This window comes from Nyctibius grandis, chromosome 26 (assembly GCF_013368605.1).
Source record: "Nyctibius grandis isolate bNycGra1 chromosome 26, bNycGra1.pri, whole genome shotgun sequence".
Lineage (NCBI taxonomy): Eukaryota > Metazoa > Chordata > Aves > Nyctibiiformes > Nyctibiidae > Nyctibius > Nyctibius grandis.
Genome location: NC_090683.1, coordinates 4,537,003 through 4,554,728, shown reverse-complemented (window position 1 = coordinate 4,554,728; position 17,726 = coordinate 4,537,003). Strand labels below are relative to the sequence as shown.

The 17,726-nt window shown below is 67.4% G+C and overlaps 2 protein-coding genes across 3 annotated transcripts; one reads left to right on the top strand and one right to left on the bottom strand.

The window, feature by feature from the left end:
• The first annotated feature begins 1,075 nt into the window (after nt 1–1,075).
• On the top strand, nt 1,076–7,648 carry PDK2 (pyruvate dehydrogenase kinase 2). 2 transcript variants are annotated; one of them, XM_068418910.1, is made up of 11 exons: nt 1,076–1,239; nt 2,387–2,528; nt 3,868–3,939; nt 4,180–4,364; nt 4,906–4,995; nt 5,291–5,368; nt 5,484–5,560; nt 5,670–5,768; nt 5,860–5,967; nt 6,690–6,803; nt 6,900–7,648. In XM_068418910.1, exons 1-11 carry the CDS (start codon nt 1,122–1,124, stop codon nt 7,038–7,040), a joined length of 1,224 nt encoding a protein of 407 aa, XP_068275011.1. In that variant the 5' UTR covers nt 1,076–1,121; the 3' UTR covers nt 7,041–7,648. The 2 variants fall into 2 exon arrangements, with proteins under 2 accessions (XP_068275011.1, XP_068275012.1); XM_068418911.1 differs by lacking the exon at nt 4,906–4,995.
• A 510-nt stretch (nt 7,649–8,158) lies between these two features.
• Nucleotides 8,159–14,605, bottom strand: SAMD14 (sterile alpha motif domain containing 14). Its single transcript, XM_068418913.1, has 9 exons — nt 14,566–14,605; nt 12,589–12,746; nt 12,137–12,389; nt 11,935–12,022; nt 10,802–10,876; nt 10,570–10,726; nt 9,700–9,813; nt 9,442–9,597; nt 8,159–8,578 (listed from the first exon to the last, which is right to left on the bottom strand). Exons 1-9 carry the CDS (start codon nt 14,603–14,605, stop codon nt 8,423–8,425), a joined length of 1,197 nt encoding a protein of 398 aa, XP_068275014.1. The 3' UTR covers nt 8,159–8,422.
• Nucleotides 14,606–17,726: the final 3,121 nt, after the last annotated feature.

The window sequence follows — 17,726 nt, the reverse complement described above, 5'->3', positions numbered from 1 at the left end:
GAAAGGGGTTGTTTTTTGGGGGGGGGGGATACCCTGGGCAGGAAGGGGGGGAATGAATTACCCCAGGTGGGCAGGTGTATTGGGGGGGATAATACCTCGGGTGGGCAGAGGTGTGTGTGGGGGGGGAATGTCCCAGGGGTATGGGGGGGGTAAATACCCCAGGAGGGTGGGGTATGGGGGGTAAGAGCTTGGGTGGGCAGAGGTGGGGGGGGTAATACCCCAGAAGAGGGGGGTGTGGGGGGGTAAGAGCTTGGATGGGCAGAGGTCAGGGGGTCATGTCCCAGGGGTATGGGGGGATAAATACCCCAGGAGAGAGGTGTTATAGGGGGGTAATACCTTGGATGGGCAGAGGTGGAGGGGGCAATGCCCCAGGGGTATGGGGGGGGTAAATAACCCAGGAGAGGGGTTTATGGGGAGTAAATACCCCAGGAGAGAGGGGTTATGGGGGGGTAATACCCCAGGAGAGCAGAGGTATCGGGGGGTAATACCTTGGGTGGGCAGAGTGGGGGGCATGTCCCAGGGGTGTGGGGGGGTAATACCCCAGGAGAGAGGGGTTATGGGGGGTAATAGCTTGGGTGGGCAGGGGGGGGGCATGTCCCAGGGGTATGGCGGGGTAAATACCCCAGGAGAGGGGGTTATGGGGGGCAAATACCCCAGGAGAGAGGGGTTATGGGGGTATAATACCTTGGGTGGGCAGAGGGGGGGGCATGTCCCAGGGGTGTGGGGGGGGTAAATAACCCAGGAGAGGGGGGCTATGGGGGGTAAATACCCCAGGAGAGGGAGCTATGGGGGTAACACCGGGCTCAGCCCCCCCGGGCAGGGGCAGCGCGGCGCCCCGGGCAGCGAAGGGTTAAGCCTGGCTGAGCCTACAGCGGGGGGCTAACGGCGAGGGGGCGTGGCTAACGGCGAGAGGGCGTGTCCTCCCGGTCATGTGTGGGCGTGGCTAACGGCGAGAGGGCGTGGCTAACGTGCGGGGCGGGGCTAACGTGCGGCGGGGCGTGGCCGGCGGCAGGGCGGCCTGTGATTGGTCGGCGGGGCGCGTTGTTTGCGGTCGGCGCGGCGGCGGGCGGGGCCAGCGGCGGGGCCGGGGGCTCGGCGGGGCCGGGGGTCCCGGGGCCGCCATGCGGGTGCTGCGGTGGCTGGGCAAGCGCGCGGCGCTGGCCGGCGTGCCCACCTACATCGAGCACTTCAGCAAGTTCTCGCCCTCGCCGCTCTCCATGAAGCAGTTCCTGGACTTCGGTAAATACCCCCCGAGACCCCCCCCCCCTACCCCCCAACCGGGCACGGGGCTGCCCCGGTGGGGAGACACCCCCCCCGCTTCCTCCCCGAATACACCCGGTACAGTAAATACGCGGTCTGGGGGCGGTGCTCCGGGGAGGGACCTCCGCGCACCCCCCCCCCGTAAATACACCCCCCCCCCCCCCCCGGTAAATAGCCCCCCCCCCCGGTAAATAACCCCCCCGGTAAATGCACCCCCCACCGGTAAATGCACCCCTCCCCCGGTAAATGCACCGTCCCCCCGGTAAATGCACGTCTCCCCCTCCCGGTAAATACACCCCCCCCCGGTAAATAAATACCCGGGATGGGGGCGGAGGGGAGGCTGCAGGCACTGCCCCCAGGGAGGGACCCGCTCCCATACCCCCCCCCCCCCAAATAACCCGTTATTATTTTGGGGGTTGTTGTTACCCCCCCGGTGCTCCCCGGCCCGGGGAAATATGTCTCCTCACCCCCCCCCGGTAAATACCCCCCCCCGTGGGGCACCTTCTGCCCCCCCGGGTAAATAACCCCGTGTGTGGCACCCCCGGACCCCTGCACACCCCTGCTGCCCCCCCCACTGGGTAAATACCCCCCTGACCCCCCCAGCACCCCCAGGGTGGGCGACCCAGGTGCCCCCCCACAAACAAATACCCCGGGGAGGTGGAGGTGCCCCCACCCATCGCTGTCACCCGTCCTGGGCCCCTCCTGTCCCCCCCCGGGGGGTTTTACGTCACCGCTATATTTACCCGTGTCCCCTCCACGCTGTCCCGGGCTGAGGCTGGTGCCTCGGGGGGGTCCCCAGCCCCTGCCCCATCCCACCAGTACCGGGACCCCCCCTCACATCCTCCTCACCCTTTAGCCCCATCCCGGTGTCCCTTGTCCCCAGGGGCTTGGGGACAACTTTGCCCCCCCCATCTCGCTGGACACCTGCCCCCCTCGGTGTGTCCCCAGGGAGAGGCTCCCTGCCCCCCCTCAACCCCTCCAGTGTCCCCATCCAACCTGCTCCTGCCTCCTCTGCTCCAGTCCTCCCAGTCCCTCCCAGTCCCCCCCAGCAGAGGAGCAGGAGTGAAGCCGGCCATGGGGCTGGGGGCTCAGCCTGTGTCCCTGTCCCTGTCCCCCGCCCCGCCAGGCTCCACCAATGCCTGTGAGAAGACCTCCTTCGCCTTCCTGCGCCAGGAGCTGCCCGTCCGCCTCTCCAACATCATGAAGGAGATCAACCTCCTGCCCGACCGCGTCCTGCGCACCCCCTCCGTCCAGCTGGTGCAGAGCTGGTGAGATGGGGGGGCCTGGGGGGGGGACACACGCTGCCACCGGGGGTCCTGCCGCCACGGGGACCACCCGGTCCCGCACCGCGTTGGGTGTGGAGGTACCACCACCATCATCTGTGTGGGTCCTGCTGCCACCACGGGTCCTGCTGCTGGGGGTCCCACCGTTGTAGCTCATGGGGGTCCCACTACTGGCACAGGTTCTGCTGCCACCATGGGTCATGCTGCCACCATGGGTCCCACCGTTGTAGCTCATGAGGGTCCCACCACTGGCACAGGTTCTGCTGCCACCATGGGTCATGCTGCCACCACAGGTCCCACCATTGTAGCTCATGGGTGTCCCACCACTGGCACAGGTCCCGTTGCCACCGTGGGTCATGCTGCCACCACGGGTCCCACCGTTGTAGCTCATGGGGGTCCCACCACTGGTACTTGTATGAGTCCTGCGGCCACCATGGGTCCTGCTGCTGGAAGTGCGGCTACAGCAGGTCCCACCGTTGTCACCCAGAGGGGTCCCACCATCATCACCCACCTGGGTGCCACCGTGGGTCCCACTGCTGTCACCTGCCCAGCTCCCATTGCCACCATGACTCCTGCCACCGCTGTCACCCAGGGGGGTTTCCCACTGCCACCACAGGTCCCACCAGCACCGTGTGTCCCACTGCTGTCCCCAACTGTCCTTCCCAGCAGGTCCGGAGGGAGCTGCCGGGGTGGGGGAGGACAGGGGTGGGTGGCTGGCAGGGCAGCACCCCGCTGGTGCCACGCCGTGCCCTTGGGTGACAAGGGCTGCAGGCCCTTTGGGGACACCCCCATGCCAGCGGGGTGTCCCCACCCACCGGGGGGTCACCGGTGCCACGTCCTGCCCCCCGGCAGGGCTGAGCCAGCTCTGATGGCTGAGGGGGGTCCGTGTCCTCACGGGGGGGTTCTGGGTGTCCCTTTAAGCGCCCTGTCCCCGTGCCAGCTGGGACAGCGTGAACCTTCTCCCAGTGCCACCACGTGACGAGTTGTTTGTGCAGCGTCCTCAGCCCCTGCCAGCGCGGGCGGGCGGCGGGGTCCGGCCGTGCCACCCTCCCACAGCCCCCCCACGACCCTCATGCCCCCCACCCCGTCGCAGGGGCTGCGTCCCCAGGTGTCCCCAAGGGCCACCGTGTCAGCTGTGGGGGGGGGGGGTGGTGGGACAAGCTTGGGTCCCCCCCGCCAAGCACAGGGCGGAGCTTTGGGGAGGGGTCCTGGTTTGGGGGGCGCTGAGCCCCTCTCCCTGCGCCAGGGCACCCTGTGCCCCCCTGGTGTGGGGTCCCTGGTGGGAGGGGGACACTGGGTGGGGGGTAACTGGCTCCTCCCCCAGGTACGTCCAGAGCCTGCTGGACATCATGGAGTTCCTCGAGAGGGACCCCGAGGACCAGGCCACCCTGGGACAGTAAGTTGGGGGGGTGACACCCCCTTGTCCCCGATCCCGGGGTGTCACCTCCTTCCACACTCATGCTGGTGACAGCTGGCATCACCCAGGGGTCCTGACACCCTCTATTGTCCCCAAACCGCCCCCCACCCCACAGTGCCCTGGATGTCCCAGTGCCACCAGCCTCTGGTGCCACCAGCTCCTGGGGAAGGGGGGGGGGGGGTGTCTCTGCCCCCAGCCCCACCGCGTTGCCCTCCCCAGGTTCACCAACGCCCTCGTCACCATCCGCAACCGGCACAACGACGTGGTGCCCACCATGGCGCAGGGGGTCATCGAGTACAAGGAGGCGTACGGGGACGACCCCGTCACCAACCAGAACATCCAGTACTTCCTCGACCGCTTCTACCTGAGCCGCATCTCCATCCGCATGCTCATCAACCAGCACAGTGAGCGCCCCGGGGGGTCCCCCTGCTGCCCCCCCCACACCCCCGGGGGGGCCCTGACCACCGCGGGCATCCCCCGGGGTCTCCCCTGCCCCAAATGTCCTCCCCAGCCCCAGGGATCTGCCCCAAGCATCCTCCTGCCCTGAGTGTCTCCCCCAGCCCTAAGGGATCCTGCCCCCAAGTGTCCCCCCACCCCAAATGTCCCCCCCAGCCCCAGGGATCTGCCCTGAGCATCCCCCTGCCCCAAATGTCCCCCCCAGCCCCAGGGGTCCTGCCCCAAATGTCACCCTGCCTCAAATGTCCCCCTGCCCTGAGTGTCCCCCACCAGCCCTAAGGGACCCTGCCCCCAGCATCCCCCTGCCCCAAATGTCCCCCCCCCAGCCCCATACATCCCCTCACCCCTGGGAGGGGCAGCAAGCCCAGCCATGGGCACAGCCGGGGCTGGGGGGCCGTGGGGGCGGCCCCGGGTGTCTCTGGGGCCAGGGTGGGGTGTCCCCCCCTCACCGCCCCCCCTCACCGCCCCCCCTCTCCATCCCCCTCCCAGCGCTGCTCTTCGACGGCAGCACCAACCCCGCGCACCCCAAACACATCGGGAGCATCGACCCCCACTGCGGCGTGGCCAACGTGGTGCGAGGTCTGTGGGGACCGAGGGGGGTCCTGCCCTGATGGGGGGCACGAATCGGGGCCCGGGGGGTGGGAGGTGCCCCCAGTCCTCCCCCTGCCTGCTGGGAACCATTCGTGTCACGAGTTTGGGTTGGCCTCAGCCCAGGTGTCCCCAGTGCTTTGGGGGGTCGCTCCAGAGGACCCCAAAAAACTTCCTGGAGCTTTAGGACTGGAAAATATTTTTTGGGGGGGGTGGAAAAGGGACCCCCAAACCCTCCCCCCACCTTTGTGCGGGGGGTTCTGCCCCCTCTGTGTCCCCCTCCCAGACGCCTACAACATGGCCAAGCTCCTGTGTGACAAGTACTACATGTCCTCGCCCGAGCTGGAGATCGAGGAGGTGAACGGTGAGGCTGGGCTTTGGGGGGGGTCTCTGTGGTGGGGGGGGGATTCTTGGGTGGCTCGTTTGGGGTTGGGGGGGGACACCAGCGATGCTGACGGCCGCTGTCCTCCTCCCTGCAGCGAGCAACTCCCAGCAGCCCATCAGCATCGTCTACGTCCCCTCGCATCTCTACCACATGCTCTTCGAGCTCTTCAAGGTAACCCCGACCCCATGGGGGGGTCAGGAGGGAGGTTTTGGGGTGGGGGGGGGTCAGGAGGGAGGTTTTTTGGGGTGTGGGGGGTCCCTAACCGGCTGCGTGCCCACAGAACGCCATGCGAGCCACTGTGGAGAGCCACGAGAACAGCCCGCGGCTACCGCCCATCAGGGTGATGGTGGCCCTGGGCCAGGAGGACCTCTCCATCAAGGTGTGTGAGGGACCACTGCCTGGGGACACTTAGTGGCAAGGGAGGGGTGGTGGGAGTGGGATTGTCACCCCCACCCCACCGTGTCTCGCAGATGAGTGACCGGGGCATGGGGGTCCCGCAGCGGAAGATCGAGCAGCTCTTCAGCTACATGTACTCCACCGCCCCCACCCCGCAGCTGGGCACCGGCGGGGCCCCCTTGGTAGGTGCCCCCACCCCGGGAGGTGCCGTGGGTGTCCCCACGTGGCCCTGGGGGACGAGGGATGGGGTGCGGGTCTGTGGCGGGGGCTGGCGTGGGGACGTTTGGGGGCGCCTGAGGGTGGCATGGGGACATTTCAGGGTGGCATGGGGAGGTCTTGGGGTGCTTGGGGTGGTGTGGGGTTGGTATAGGGGCTATTGGGGACATTTGGGGGCACCTGAGGGTGGCATGGGGACATTTCAGGGTGGCATGGGGGTGCTTTAGGGGTGGCATGGGGAGGTTTGGGGGTGCCTGAGGGTGGCGTGGGGACATTTGGGGGCACCTGAGGGTGGCGTGGGGACATTTTAGGGTTCGTGGGGATGGTGTGGGGATGTTTGGAGGTGGCGTGGGGACATTTTGGGGTGCCTAGGGATGGCATGCGCATGCCTGGCAGTGGCATGGGGACACTTGGGTGTGCTTGGGGGTGGCATGGGGAGGTTGGGCTTGACTTGGGGACACTTGGGGGGTGCTCGAGTGTGACGTGGGGACACTTTGGGGTGGCATGGGGACATTTGGGGGGTGCCTGGGGAGGCTTGAGAGTGATGTGGTGACCACTGCGGGTGCCTGGAGGTGGCACGTGGGCACTCGTGGGTGCACGTGCTGCTACTCGGGGAGGCTTGGGGTGCCCTGGGGGTGCTGACGCCAGCACCGGGGACCCCCCCACCCCATGTGTCCCCCCCACCCAGGCTGGCTTTGGCTACGGGCTGCCCATCTCCCGCCTCTACGCCAAGTACTTCCAGGGGGACCTGCAGCTCTTCTCCATGGAGGGCTTCGGCACCGACGCCGTCATCTACCTGAAGGTGGGTCTTTCCCCTCGGGGTGGGACAGAGGGGGGGGTCCGTGGGGTCCGTGGGGGGGGCGCAGGGCCCTCCCCAGCCCCCCCGTGTCTCCCCCAGGCCCTGTCCACGGACTCGGTGGAGCGCTTGCCTGTCTACAACAAGTCGGCGTGGCGGCACTACCAGGCCAGCCAGGAGGCGGGGGACTGGTGTGTCCCCAGCACCGAGCCCAAGAACACCTCCACCTACCGCGTCCCCTAGGGTCCCCCCCCCCCGACAGGCTGGCCACAGCCCCTGGGGCCCCCCCGGGGGTCCCCCCAGCACCCCAGGGTGGGGTTTTATGCTGACGCGGTGTTTTAGCGTCCCCCTTCTGCCTCCCGCTCACTGGGAAGGGTCCCAGTGGGGTGGGAGGGTCCCAGTGGGGTAGGGGGTCCTGGGGGAGTGGGGGGGTCCCAGTGGGGTAGGGGGTCCTGGGGGGGTGGGGGGGTCCCCGTGGGGTAGGAGGTCCCAACACCTTGTTGGCACTTAGGTACAAAGCTGGGGGTGGCGTTGGAGGGGGTAGAGCCCCTGTTGCATCACCCACACACACCTTGGCACCCCCCCCAGAGGTACCCCAGGACCAGCGAGGAACTGGTCCTTTCCCAGTATGACCAGTAACACTTCCCTGCCCCTCCAGCCCTGACAGGATGGGGGGGGACACCAGCCCTGAGCCCCCCCCTCCCTGCACCGTCCCTGGTATTGCACTACTGAGCTGTTCTCACCTGCGTGTGCCCCCCCCCCACCCCCATGCACCCCCCAGGGTGGGTTCCCCACATGCTCTGGAACCCCCCCAGTCCCCCCCCGCTGTCAGTAAACTGGTTGTTGTCTTAGCTCCTGCTGTGGTGTTTTGGGGTCCCCCCCCTTTGCACCCCCACCCCAAGGGGATCGCTGCCCCTTTGTGCCTCAGTTTACCCACCCCGGGGCCACTGCTGCTGTGTCACACCACCCTGGGTGGCACTTGGGGACACAGGTCCCACGCTCTGTCCCCGCCCCCCCCCTCCACTCCAATTGCCCCCCCAGCCTGGCACCGAGCTCCCCCCACCCTGTCTTGTCCCCCAGCCCCGTCCCAGTCAGGCTCACACTGGTCGCACTGGTTTGCACTGGCCCTCGATACCCTTTTATTTCCTGGGGTGTCCCCTGGGGTGCTGTGTTCAGGGCTGGGGGTGGGGTGGGGGGGGGTCAGCATTCACCCCCCACACCCCGACGTGGGGGGGTGTGTGTGTGTGTCTGGGGGGGGTTAGGCCATGCGCCATCCTCGGCCGGTGCCACACCGTGCAGGGGGCTGGGGGCAGGGGGTGGCTGTGACCCCCCCAGACCCCTCGGGGTGGGGAGGGGGTTGATGGGACAGGGTTGGGGGGGTCCAACGTGCCATTTGCATCCGGAAAAGGGGCCCATGGGGGGGCCCGGACTGTGCCCGTGGGGTGCGGGGGTGCAGGCGGGGAGGGGGCGGCTGGAGGAGGTGGGGGCTCTGTGCCCGTCCCAGCCTGGCACCACTGTCCCCTGGCCACGGTGGCATGTCCCGAGCCGGAGCCGGGTGCCCCCCGCGCGTCCCGGGGGCTGTGGGTGGGGAAGGGGGTGCGGGGGGCGCTCCCAGACCCCCCCCTTTAGCTCCGCCGCTGCTCCTGGTCCTTCTTCTTCTGCTTCTCCCGCTGTTTCTCCGCCTTCTCCTGGGCCTTGCGCTCCCTCTCGGCCGCCGCGCTCAGCTCCTTCACCTTCCGCTTCAGCACCGCCCGGTCCTGCGAGCTGCCCACGCCCAGCGCCTGCGGCACAGCCGGGCGCTGCCAGCGGGGCCACGCGACCCTCCCCATGGCCTTGGGGCGCTGGCACCCCTCTGCCCTATGGACCAGCTCGTTGGGGTACCTGGAGCCCCCCCTGCACTCCCTGTGCTCAGGATCATCCTGCTGAGGTACCTACACCCGCCCTGCGCCAGCCCCTTGGGGTACCTAGAACGTCCCATTTGCCTCCTGGGCTCGTCCATTGGGGTACCTGGAACCTCCCCCCACCTCTTGTCCCATGTAGCAGCCAATTAAGACGAGGTTTTAGGTACCCCATGATGGGCCCGTTGGGGTACCTAGAACCTACCTGTATCTGCCCCATGGAGCAACCCATTGGAGTACCTAGAGCTTGTTGTCCTGTGATGAGCCCGTTGGGGTACCTAGAACCCACCCAGCCCTCCTGCCTCGTGGAGCACCCTGTTGGGGTACCTTGAACCTCTTGCCCTACAGCTGAGTCCGTTGGGGTACCTGGAACCCACCTAGACCTCCTGCCCTGTGGAGCACCCTGTTGGCATACTTAGAACCCACCCAGCCCTCCTGCTCTGCAGAGCACCCCATTGGGGCACCTAGAACCCACCCAGCCCTCCTGCTCTGTGGAGCACCCCATTGGGGTACCTAGAACCCACCCAGCCCTCCTGCTCTGTGGAGCACCCCATTGGGGTACCTAGAACCCACCCAGACCTTATGCTCTGTGGAGCACCCCACTGGGGTACCTAGAACCCACCCAGCCCTCCTGCCCTGTTGACCACCCTGTTGGGGTTCCTAGAACCTCTTGCCCTACAACTGAGCCTGTTGGGGTACCTGGAACCCCTGTCCCCCAGCAGAAGAGGCCCCCCCCAGCCCTGCACCTTGAGTTTGGCACCGTCGAGGTGCAGGAGCCGTGGTCCATCGACGCCGTGGGCTGAGAACTCCTCCACGTACTGCTCCAGGTTCAGGCTCTCCAGCCACTGTCCCACCTGCCGGCACGTCCAGCCCACGGCCGCGCCGGGGGGCTCGTCCAGGAACTGGGCACAGGGGGCTGGGTGTTAACGGGGGTCCCCATGGCACGTGGGGTGGGGTGGGGTGGGGGGGACACCCCGACCTCGCACCCCGCCCCGGGGGCTCACCTCATCCGAGGACTGTGACAGGGTGTGGTAGGGGTAGGAGCACTTGGTGGCGGTGGGGCCGGGCAGGCGGGGGCTGGCGCTGGGCGGTGGCGAGTCCTCGCTCAGCGTCGAGTCCTGGGGCAGCGGGAGGGGCGAGGGCAGGGCTGGCCCCGCTGCCCCCACAGCGCCCTGCAGCCCCCGGCACCCTCCCTGTGAGCTCTGACACCCTGTAGGGCTACCAGATCCGGGGGGGCTTTGATCCCCCCTAAAGCCACCTTTACCCTATGGGGCTTTGATCCCCCTCATAGCTCTCTTGACCCTATAGAGTTTTGACCTCCTCCCCTATCACTATCTTGACCCTGTAGAACTTTGACCCCCTCCCCTGTAGCTCTCTTGACCCTATAAAGCTTTGACCCCTCCCCTGTAGCTCTCTTGAACCCATAGAGCTTTGACCCCCATAGAGCTTTGACCCTATAGAGCTTTGACCTCCTCCCCTGTAGCTCTCTTGACCCCATAGAGCTTTGACCTTCTTCCCTATCACTATCTTGATCCTATAGAGCTTTGACCCCCTCCCCTATAGCTCTCTTGACCCTGTAGAGCTTTGACCCCGTCCCCTGTAGCTCTCTTGAACCCATAGAGCTTTGACCCCCTCCCCTATAGCTCTCTTGACCCTATAGAGCTTTGACCCCCTTCCCTATAGCTCTCTTGAACCCATAGAGCTTTGACCCCCTTCCCTATAGCTCCCCAAACCTAAGGGGCTTTGACCCCTTCCCCTATAGCCACCGCACTCACAGGAGCACCACCCTCCTTCTCCCCAGCCCTATGGGGCTGCCCCTCCCTCCCCTATACCCCCCCACCCCGGGGCTGGAGCCCCCGGCTCCGGGCACTGACCTGGGAGGCGGATTTGGCGGGGCCGAGCCCCTCGTGCCGGGGGGAGCCGGCGGGCGACGCGGAGCCGGGCGAGGCCGAGCCCCTCGCGCCGTCCGAGAACCAGGAGAAGGGCAGGAACGGGGACCCTGAGGGGCGGCCGGGACCCTCCGCCGCCTCCCTGGGGACAGAGCGGCGTTAGGGCCCCGGGGCCGTCCCGTGGCCCCCCGCTGCCCCGGGGCCGGGGGTCCCTCACCTGCTGCCCATGGACAGGCGGTTGGTGCCCTTCTCCCGCCGGCTCTTGCTGGAGGACGCCCGGCGCAGGGTCACCCTGGGTGGGAGGGAGCCGGGTCGGGGGGGAGTGGGGTGTCCCCATGGCTGGGCCCCCCCCCCCGGGCCCCCAGCTCGCCCCCATTGATCCTCAGAGACCCCCCATCCCCTTCGGAGCCTCCTCCTCCATCCCCACACCCCCATATCCCTCCATCCCTGCATCCCTCCATCTTTCCATCCCTCCAGGCATCTCCATCTTCCCATATCCCCTCTCCATCTCTCTGTCCATCCCTCCCTGAGCAACCCCCCTCTCCATCCCCTTTATCCCCCCTCCATCCCCCCATATTCCCCCTCCACCTCCCCGTAACCCCTCTCCATCCCCCCAGTAACCTCCCTCCCCTCTCCATCCCTCCCCATATCCCCCCTACATCCCTCCCTGTATCCCTTCTCCAACTCCCCTGTATCCCCCCTCCATCCTCCCTGTAACCCCCCTCTATCCCCCCATATCCCCTCTTTATCCCCCCTGTATCGCCCCTCCATCTCCCCATAACCCCTCTCCATCCCCCCATAACCTCCCTCCCCTCTCCATCCCCCCCATATCCCCCCTCCATCCCTCCTGTATCCCTGCTTTATCCCCCCTGTAATCCCTCTCCATCCCTCCCGTAACCCCCTCTCTTCCCCCTCCATCCCCCCCATATCCTCTCTTCATCCCCCCTGTATCCCACCTCCATCCCCCCATAATCTCTCTCCATCCTCCCCATAACCTCCCTCCCCTCTCCATCCCCCCCATATCCCCCCATATCTCCCCTCCATCCCTTCCGTATCCCCCCTCCATCCTCCCTGTAACCCCCCTCCATCCCTCCCCTATCCCCTCTTTATCCCCGCCATAACCCCTCTCCATCCCTCCCCGTAACCCCCCTCCCTCCCCCCTCCATATCCCCCCCTATCCCCCCTCCATCCCTCCTGTAACCTCCCTTCCCTCTCCATCCCCCCATATCCCCCCCATATCTCCCCTCCATCTCCCCATAACCCCTCTCCATCCCCTCCATCCCCCCCCATATCTCCCCCCCATCCCCCCCGTACCCCCCTCCCTCCATCCCCCCCCATCCCGGGTCTCACCCCAAATCCAAGAACTTCCTCCTCGTTCTCCTGTCCAGCCCCACCGTGGGGCTGCCCGGCTCGGGGGGGCTCATGTCCCGGCTGTCGTCTGCAGGAGGACGATGGGGGCATCACCCACTGCCCCCCCCACCCCCGACATGGGTGCTGGGGTCCCCCCTCATGCCCCTCAGCCTTGGGGGGGCTCCGGGGGGGGGGGTCTCACCTTCGCTGTGCCGCTGGGGCCGGGCGTCGCGGCGGGCGAAGCCGGGCGAGCTGTCGGAGCTGGGGCAGGATTTGGGCGAGGGGGTGCCCGCCAGCCCCTCCTGGGACGAGGCGTTGGTGAGGGGCCGGTAACGGCTGAGGGGCGACGAGGGGGCCGGGGGGTCCCCCAGCGCCCGCCGCACCGCCCCCGCCTCGAAGGAGAACTCGACGCCGCGGGAGAAGGGCGAGGAGGGGGCCGGGGGGCTGCCATCGCCCTGGGGGGCACACGGCATGGAGGGGAGGGGGCGTCAAACCCCTGCAGCCCCCACCCAGGGGTGTCCCCATCCCCTCCCCAGCCACCCCCTTCCCTGGGGTGATGGTGCCCCCACCCCTGCAGCCCCCCAAGCCCTTCCCTGGGTGCGTGGTGCCCCCAAGCCCTTCCGTGGGTGCGTGGTGCCCCCCCCGGGCACTCACCGCTGCCTCGGGCCCCTCGTCCCCCTCGGTGGAGCTGGCACTGTCTCGCAGGCGGGAGCGGGATGGCCGGTGCCGGCGGCCCTTGGCTAGGAGCCGGGCTCGGGCCTTCTGCAGGCTGCTGTCCAGGCGCGGCGTCTCTGGAACCACAGCGGTAAAATCTGGGGGTGAAAGAGAGACCGGGGCAGAGAGAGAGAGAGAGAGAGAGAGACGGACAGACGGACGGGAGGGGTGGGCACGGGGATGGGGAGGGGTGGGTGGGGGGAGAAGGAAGGTGGGGAGGGATGGAGGGAGGGATGGGGACAGGGAGAGGGAGATGGATGGAGAAATGAAGAGGTAGGGACAAGGAGATGCGAGGGAGGGATGGTTGGAAGGACAGATGGACAGGGAGGGAGGGATGATGGATGGATGGATAAGGAAAAGGAGATGGTGGACAGATGGGTAGAGACAAGGAGGTGGGGATGGGTGGAGGGATGGACAGATGGATGGAGGGATGGATGGGGACAGGGATGGACAAATGGAGAAGTAGGGACAAGAAGATGTAAGGGAGGGATGGAGGGACAGACGGACAGGTAGGGAGAGGGAAGATGTGAATGGAGGGAGGGATGGAGGAATGGATGAGGACAGGGAGAAGGGAATGGATGGAGAAATGGAGGGGTAGGGACAAGGAGATATGAGGGAGGGATGGTTGGAAGGACAGATGGACAGGGAGGGAAGATGTGGATGGACGGAGGGATGGACAGATAGGTAAGGAAAAAGAGATGGTGGACGGATGGGGAGGGACAAGGAGGTGGGGATGGATGGAGGGATGGACAGATGGATGGAGGGATGGATGGGGACAGGGATGGACAAATGGAGAAGTAGGGACAAGAAGATGTAAGGGAGGGATGGAGGGACAGATGGACAGGGAGGGAGAGGGAAGATGTGGATGGACGGAGGGAGAGGGAGGGACGGGGACAGGAGAAGGAGATGGATGGACAAATGGAGATGTAGGGACAAGGAGATATGAGGGAGAGACAGAGGGAAGGAAGGACAGATGGACAGGTAGGGAGAGGGAAGATGGGGCAGGTGGATGGATGGATGAACAGATACCCAGGGAGGGAGGAGAGGGGATGGAGGGATGGATGGGGAGGGACAGGGACAGGGGGAGGGAGGGACAAGGCCAGGGACAGGAGACGAAGAGACAGAGGTATGCGTAAGGACAGGAAGACAGGGACGGAGGGACAGACGGCCAGGGAGGGGCAGGGAGAAGGGGAGGGGAGAGCATGGGAGGGAGAGGTGGACAGACAGACAGGAGGAGGCAGCCAGCCCGGCGGGGAGGGGACAGAGGGACAGCAGGACACAGGGACGGGGTGGGAGAGTCAAAGGACGGGTGAGGGATCCCAGTGGAGGCAGGAGAGGGGAGCGTTGGGGACATGGATGGACAGGGCACCCCGGTGGGGTGGGACAGGGGACAGAGGGACAGAGAGAAGTGTTCAAAGAGACGCCCCGGCACAGGGAGAGGAGCAGCGGGGTGTCCCCGAGGACGGGGTGTCCCCGTCACCCAGAGGGGAGGACGCTTTGCCCGGCGTCACCCCAATGTCCCTGCCCCGCTGCGGCCTCCTGCACCCCGACCCCAGCCCGAGGGGTGGCTCTGGGCAGTGTCCCCTGCTGTGTCCCCATGGCCGTGTCACCCTGTGCCCATCCCTGTGCTCATACCCACCTGTCTGTGTCCCCACATCCCCCTGCCCCACGCGTGTCCCCATGCCACCCTGTCCCCTGCCCCACACGTGTTCCTCTGCAGGTGGCTGCATGCCCCAGGCCTGTCCCCGTGTCCCCAGGCACGTGTTGTCCCCCAGCCCAGCTCTGGGGTCCCCCCCCCTCGCCGCTGGCAGGCAGGAGGACACGGAGGGCGGGTGGGGACCGGCGGGGGCAGCGCCCACGGGTGACTCTGCACCCCACGGGTGACTCTGCACCCCACGGGCCCCCCCGGGGACTCACCAAAAACCTCATCCGTGTCCTGCAGTTTGGAGACCGACATGGTGGGACAGCGCTGGGGACAGAGGGGACAGTCAGGGAGGGGGGACCCCGCGCTGGGGGGGCACTGGGGGGAGTGGGGCAGGGAACCCAGACCCCGCTGCACCCAGACCCCCTGCAAGTGGGGACGGGAAGGGTGTCCCCCCCCACTCCCAGTGATCCCAGTGTCCCCATGCCCTCAGCCTCGGAGCACTGGGGGGGGGCAGGACACAGCGCACATGTCCCCCACGTTGGGGGGGCGGTGGGGGCAGTGGGGTAAGAGCAGGGGGGGTGGTGGGTACAGCTGGGAAGGGGTTAAACCCCCCCCGGTGGTCGGGGGTCTCTGGGGGGGGCTGGCAGGGTAAGGGGGGGGGCAGATCCGAGCCCAGATACCCCCCCCGGCCCCTCCCTGCCCCCGGGGAGCCGGGGCCTGCGCAGGCCGGGGGGGAGTCGGGGAGGGGGGCTGGGCTGGGGGGGGGCAGTGCCGGGAGCGGGGACGTTACCGGGAGGGGACAGTACCGGGGGGGGCTGTACCGGGGCAGGGGGCTGTACCGGGGATGCTGTGCCGGGGGGGCTGTACCGGGGGGGCTGTACCGGGGGTGCTGTACCGGGGGGGCTGTACTGGGGGGGCTGTACCGGGGGTGCTGTGCCGGGGGGGCTGTACCGGGGCAGGGGGCTGTACCGGGGGTGCTGTGCCGGGGGTGCTGTACCGGGGATGCTGTGCCGGGGGGGCTGTACCGGGGGTGCTGTACCGGGGAGGGGCTGTACCGGGGGTGCTGTGTCGGGGATGCTGTACCGGGGAGGGGGGCTGTACCGGGGCCGCTGCCCGGTGGATGTCCCCCCCGGGGGTTACGCCCTGGCCCCCCCCGCCCCGACTCACCGGCGCTGCTCGGGCATCCTGGGCGCCTCCCGCCGCCGGGCCCGCGGCCGAGCCGGGCCGGGGGGGCCGGGAGGGGGGGCCGGGGGGCCGGGCCGGGCCGGGCCGAGGCGGGCGGAGGGCGCTGCGGAGGGCGGGGGGCGGCGGGGGGGGGACAGGAACCCGGAAGCGGCCGGGAGGGGCCGGAGCGGAGCGAGCGGTGCTGAACGGACAGCGGCGGGGCGGGCGCTCCAGGGCCCCCGGTGCCCCCAGTGCTCCCAGTGCTCCCAGTGCCCCCAGTGCCCCCCAGTCCTTCCAGTGCCCCAAATCCTTCCCACTCCTCTTCATTCCCCCCAGTCCTTCCCACTCCTCCCAGTGCCCCCCAGTCCTCCCAGTGCCCCCATCCTTCCCACTCCTCTTCATTCCCCCCAGTCCTTCCCACTCCTCCCAGTGCTCCCCAGTCCATCCAGTGCCCCCAATCCTTCCCACTCCTCTTCATTCCCCCCAGTCCTTCCCAGTTCTCCCAGTGCCTCCCAATCCTTCCCAGTCCTCTTCATTCCCCCTAGTCCTTCCCAGTCCTCCCAGTGCCCCCCAGTCCTTCCCACTTCTCCCAGTGCTCCCCAGTCCTTCCAGTGCCCCAAATCCTTCCCACTCCTCTTCATTCCCCCTAGTCTTTCCCAGTCCTCCCAGTGCCCCCCAGTCCTTCCCACTCCTCCCAGTGCTCCCCAGTCCATCCAGTGCCTCCCAATCCTTCCCATTCCTCCCAGTGTCCCCAATCCTTCCAGTGCCTCCCAATCCTTCCCATTCCTCCCAGTGTCCCCAATCCTTCCCACTTCTCCCAGTGTTCCCCAGTCCTCCCAGTGCCCCCAATCCTTCCCACGCCTCTTCATTCCCCCCAGTCCTTCCCACTCCTCCCAGTGCCCCTTACTCCTCCCAGTGCACCCCAGTCCTTCCCAGTCCTCCCAGTGCCCCCAGTCCTTCCCAGTCCTCCCAGTGCCCCCCATTCCTTCCCCCTCCTCCTAGTGCCCCCAAATCTTTCCCAGCCTTCCCAGTATACCCCAGTCCTTCCCACTCCTCCCAGTGCCCTCAATCCTTCCCACCCTTCTCTGTTCCCCCCAGTCCTTCCCACTCCTCCCAGTGCCCCCCAGTCCCCCCAGTGCCCCCAGTGGGCCCAGCGGCCGGGACACGGATGCGGTGGCGGAGGCGGAGGCCGTGTTTATGGGATGGCGGGACGCGGCGCTACAAAACGAGGACCAGTACATACATACGTACATATATATATAGTATATACACCCGCGGGCACACGTGTGAGATTAAATAGCCCCGGCACCCCCCGGGGCTCGCGCTCCCCGACCCCCCCTTAAATACCACCCCCCCCTCCCCCAAGTGGCTCCAATCCAGTCGGACCCCCCCCTTTCCTTGCCCCCCCCCTCCACGTGCCCCCCTCCTCCCCCTCCCAGTATAACCAGCTCTGGCTCCCAGTTGCCCCCACATCCAGTTACTGTCGGAGACTCGGTACTTCGGGGGGGGGGAGGGGGGCAAAATAGAAACAAAAAATAAAGGGGGTCCCCCCCGGGGCGAGGGGCTGGGACCCCCCCCGACCCAGCTGGGGGTGCCCAGTGGGGGGGGGGCATGGGGGGGGCATCCTAGCCCCAGAGAAATACTGTGATTTATGGGGGGGGTATTTACAGTTGGGGGGGGGTGAGAGCATTGCCCCCACCCTGGAGGGGGACCCCCGTGTGTGTCCCCCCCGCCTTGCCCAGGGAAGGCGAAAGCCCTGGGCTCAGGGAGGGCAGTGGTGGGTGCTGGGGGGGCACTGGGGGCTGTGGTGGGGCCGGTGCCCCCCTCCATGCCCACTGCAGGAGTTGGCAAAGGCTGAAGGGACGGTGGTGGCACTGGGGGGGGGCATTTGGGGTCCCCCCCTCCATGGTGTCACCGAACCAGGGGGGGCACCTCGCTGCGGGGGTTCGGGGGGGGCTTCCAGTGTACCCCCCCCCTTTGCTCCCCAGTATGGCTCACATTTTGGGGGGGGCACCCCCTGACCCCCCTACAGCGTCCAACTGGGGTGCCAAGTCTTTGTCGGGGGGGGGGGACATGTCGAGGGGGGGTGTGGGGTGCGCTTGGGGAATGGGGAGGCCTGGGGGGGGTGGGGGCCGTGTCCCCCCCCCCGATCAGTCCATCACGTCACCACGAGACTCACACTGGACACAGACACGAACGCGGGGTGTCCGCCCCCCCCCCCAAAAAAAAACCCCCCGAGACGCACCTCAACCCCCCCCCCGCTGTCTGT